The 4328-nt window shown below is 38.4% G+C and overlaps 1 protein-coding gene across 1 annotated transcript; it reads left to right on the top strand.

Moving 5' to 3' along the window:
* Positions 1 to 3173: 3173 nt before the first annotated feature.
* On the top strand, positions 3174 to 4328 carry LOC137605303 (trace amine-associated receptor 13c-like). Its single transcript, XM_068329869.1, has 2 exons — positions 3174 to 3346; positions 3512 to 4328. Exons 1-2 carry the CDS (start codon positions 3174 to 3176, stop codon positions 4326 to 4328), a joined length of 990 nt encoding a protein of 329 aa, XP_068185970.1.

The raw sequence follows: 4328 nt of genomic DNA, 5'->3' as shown, positions 1-4328 counted from the left end.
AGAGTTAATGTGACACGTAAAGAAATTCTCATCCTCAAGATGTAATCTTGGTGCAAAGTGTAAATACATTCTTGCTGAGAAGTTTTGCCTCTCATCCAACAGACTTCTTCATTTCTGACCAGTGGAGGACAGATATTTCCATTTATAGCCGTCGGAACAATAGTCAGTTTTGAACACAATGGAATACATGGAACACTTTGAATATACAATGAAACTACTTGTTACAGTTACAGGAAGTATTGATCAAATTTTAAGAAATAGGAATTATTTTCAGAATTTTTTTAAAAAAAATAAAAGAACAACCACAGTTATTCACACCTGTATCAACCTTTAACATGTCATTTTGTTTTTTGTTAGATTACCACAGTTGTAAACTAGTTGTATGTGACTTTCCAATGGCGTATCATGTCTTGCATTTATTGAAAGGTTTCATAGAGTGATGCCAGGGTTCAATGCAGTGTTGGTGTTTGACCTTGCCTCTTTTGGCAGAGAATTCTCTCACTCTTCCAATGTTTACTGGATTGCAGACTGTGAAATTACTAAGACATCTCAAAGAACTTGCTGTGTATAATAGTGGACCACATTGCAGTAGAAAGTACGCAAACAAAGGACAGTAACAGAACTTTACAATGCCCTCCATTGCATTTTTTTTTTCAAAATACACCTACTCAGTTTTGGTTTAACACTAATCAGTCTCTAGCTACAGAGATTCCATTTTACACATCAAATTTTATTTGAAGGGTATTGAGGTCCTACATTTATAGAGGACTCACGTTCCATTTTCCCTGGAACTTCATGCCTTACAGTGAACATCCTTAAAGGTTTCTAAACTACGACACATTTATCTGAAGTCCAGCTTCTTAATAGTTCTTCTTAAAAGTCATCTATTGTCACACTGGTAAAAAATATTGACTTTCTATAGAAGAGCTGCTGAGACAATGTATTAAATTACACGTACAGCATGAATTAAGGACCATTAACATTGACAGTAAATAGAAAACAAGAAGCTCACACAATTAAAAAACCAAACTGATTATGTAATTGCAGAATGAACCCTAAATGCATGAACATTTAATATCACTCTTTTTGGCTGCTTCTGTTAGCAAAGGTTACTGGGGTTTTCTTTAACATTTGTAATAATTTATTTGACTCTTTTTGGGTTCCGCCCATATTTTGTCTGTATGCACGTCCTCTATGTATTTTTACGGTGTTATGAACTGACGTGAGAGAATAAATAAAATGATATTAAAACAAAATTGAGCTTGTGTTGTGTCATGCTGCGTACTTCGGGTAAACATGAGTCGCACAAGGTATTCTTAGAGGTTAGGTCTCTCTGTGCAACATTAGAACCTTCCTTTATTCCTTTATATTTCCATGGGTTATCTCAGTGATGCACAGCGATAAGGAAGTGTGAAATAAACCCACCATTATTTACAGTGTCATCTTTCCAGCATGTAGAATTTGTAGAATTATGTATGATGCAGGTAGATAAAAAGTCATCACTGTATCACAAAATAATCATTGAAGAATCTGAAACTCTTTTTCCATGTTTTGATATTTTACCATTTCACTGTTAACATCTATGTTTCTTAAACTGATACAATATTTACCAAGTTGATGTATGAGATGGAAATGAGAACCAGCATGTTGAGAATCACAGCAACAGTTGAGATGGAGGACAGTGTGATACACGTGACAAGAGTCAAAGCAAATGACGTCTGATGTTCCTGCAAGAGGAGTTGAGGAGCTGTGGAAAGCAAAGTTCATCTTCATTGAGGGATGTCATCGTTAGAATGAGATGAGATCTGGCTATTTTTCTGCCTGAAGCTGTCTGTTCTTTCTTCTACGCAGGGGTGTGCTGGGGCGTTGCTCTGAGTGTGGTGAACAACAACAGACAGAACAGATATACTTCTCGTTTCAGAGAGAACTAAGACCATCATCATCATGGAACTGACGGTGCCTTAGGAGGCCCGCTTGGGAGAGGCTCATGAAAAGAAGAGAACCAAATATGAACAGCTGGTCATCATTTCCCAGCATCAGGGCTGGAAAGTGAGGCGCATGCCCATTGAGGTAGGCTGTGGGGGATTTGTGTCAACTTACTCTACAAAGCTCTCAGTGTACTGGGGATCACAGGAACACCAAAGAGCAGAACCATCAAGAACATCACTGAAGCAGCTGATAAAAGCCTCGAGATGGCTCTGGATCTGGATCTGGAGAGAAGGCCCACAGGGACTAGCGAATGCCATCTGAACACACACCATGGTCTGATTAACTGAGATGGGGTCACCTGGAAGAGGGTGTATAATGTTGAGTCCCAAAACACCCATTGACACCAGGTTACATTACTGATGATGTGTTCAGATGCATTGGAAGATGCATTCAAGTACTTTATTTTGACTAGGCTGACTATTCTGTTTTTCTATTTATTTATTCACTTATTCGTTTTAAGGTTCTTGCTTTTAATTTCTCACACAACATGGATTCTTACAGAGTGGGGACATTAAATGTCAATGGAGCCATAGAACAAAAGAACAGGATGCTGGTGTTACACATAGCCCAGAAGAAAAATGTGGATTTTATGTTTTTAGAAGTAACATACAGCAATGAGAGCAAAGAGTACTTTGCACCTCACCCCATAGTGCAAGTAATAGATGATTGTTTATAGTTGTATTTTCCCGTTTTACTTGACAAAAACCAGCATTCTGAAGTTCCCTCATTGTGTGAGACCTGAACGAGGTGGCAGTCAGAATCTCTTTTGGATATACTGTATGTACTATACAATAGACATGATCCCTCTCACAGCTTTATTCTGCTTTGAGAAAAACCCCTCTCATTGGTTCATGTATGCTACTGTAAAAGAAAGACCTCTCAGCTCAATACTACACACCAGCTGTGATCAAACTCCTTGTTTCTCTGTTTCATATGAGTCACCTCCACATCCACGGAACCCCAAACCCCAAAGACATTGAAAAAAGTCGGAAAATGTGTGTGTTTAGTGTTTGGAGTCTGATGAAAGTAGATGATGTAATGAGAGGAAAAATTTCAGGCCACTCCCTTCAAAACTATCATTAAACCGCGGTGAAGAGGGAGGAGGGATGTGGAGGAAGAAAAGAGATAAAACAGTATAAACAGAAAGCTGACGGAGTTCAGTAGCTTCTCATCTCCTCCTGATGATGACATCTTTTGATGAAGATGAACTTTGTTTTCCACAATTTCTGAACTCCTCCTGCAGGAAAATCATAAATCCATACATTGTATCCATAATTGCTTACATCACACTGTCCTCCATCTCTGTTGTTACTGTTTTTCTCAACATGCTTGTCATCATCTCCATCTCACACTTTAGGTAAGCAAGTGTTTTTCAGTGTCATGACAAATGTACAAACTGAAACGGTTTTGAAGTACCTTTCATTTGTCTGAATGAAGTTTTCATGACTCACTTATGGCTGTTTTATATGCAGGAATAATAATGTTATAGATGATGGAGCAAATGTCTCTTTTTTCTCTCCAGGCAGCTCCACACCCCCACCAACCTCCTCCTCCTCTCCCTGGCTGTGTCAGATTGTATTGTTGGCCTCATTATGGTTTTTCAAATTATACTGTTGGACGGCTGCTGGTTTTTGGGTGACATCATGTGTGTTGTGTATTTTGCCCTGGACTATATCATTACATCTGCCTCAATAGGAACCATGGTTCTCATTTCAGTTGACCGCTATGTGGCTATTTGTGACCCTTTACATTATTCCACCAGTATAACTGTAAAAAGAATTAATATTTGTGTTTGTCTGTGTTGGATGTTTTCTGTTCTTGTTCACTGTCTGATGTTGAAGGATAACCTGGAAAAACCAGGCAGGTATAACACCTGTGTTGGGCAGTGTGTTATTGTTCTTGATTATGTTGCTGGACTTGTTGATCTGTTTCTATCCTTTATTATTCCTGTTACTATCATTGTAGTTCTGTACATGAGAGTGTTTGTGGTGGCTGTGTCTCAGGCTCGAGCCATGAGGTCTCACATTACATCTGTCACCATCAAGTGTTCAACAAAAGTAACTGCTAAAAAATCAGAGCTGAAAGCAGCCATTACTCTTGGGGTTGTTGTAGTTGTGTTTCTGATATGTGTGTGTCCATATTTTAGTGTTTTACTTTCTGGCCAAGACTCCATGCTTGATGCTTCTTCTTCAGCCTTCATTATATGTCTGTTCTATTTTAATTCTTGTCTAAATCCTGTGATATATGCTTTGTTTTATCCGTGGTTCAGAAAATCCATCAAATTGATTGTGACCTTTAAGATCCTACATGCAAATTCATGTGACACCAACATTGTGTAG

The sequence above is a fragment of the Antennarius striatus genome, chromosome 12 (genome assembly GCF_040054535.1).
Source record: "Antennarius striatus isolate MH-2024 chromosome 12, ASM4005453v1, whole genome shotgun sequence".
Classification (NCBI taxonomy): domain Eukaryota; kingdom Metazoa; phylum Chordata; class Actinopteri; order Lophiiformes; family Antennariidae; genus Antennarius; species Antennarius striatus.
This window is presented reverse-complemented; position numbering and strand designations above follow the sequence as displayed.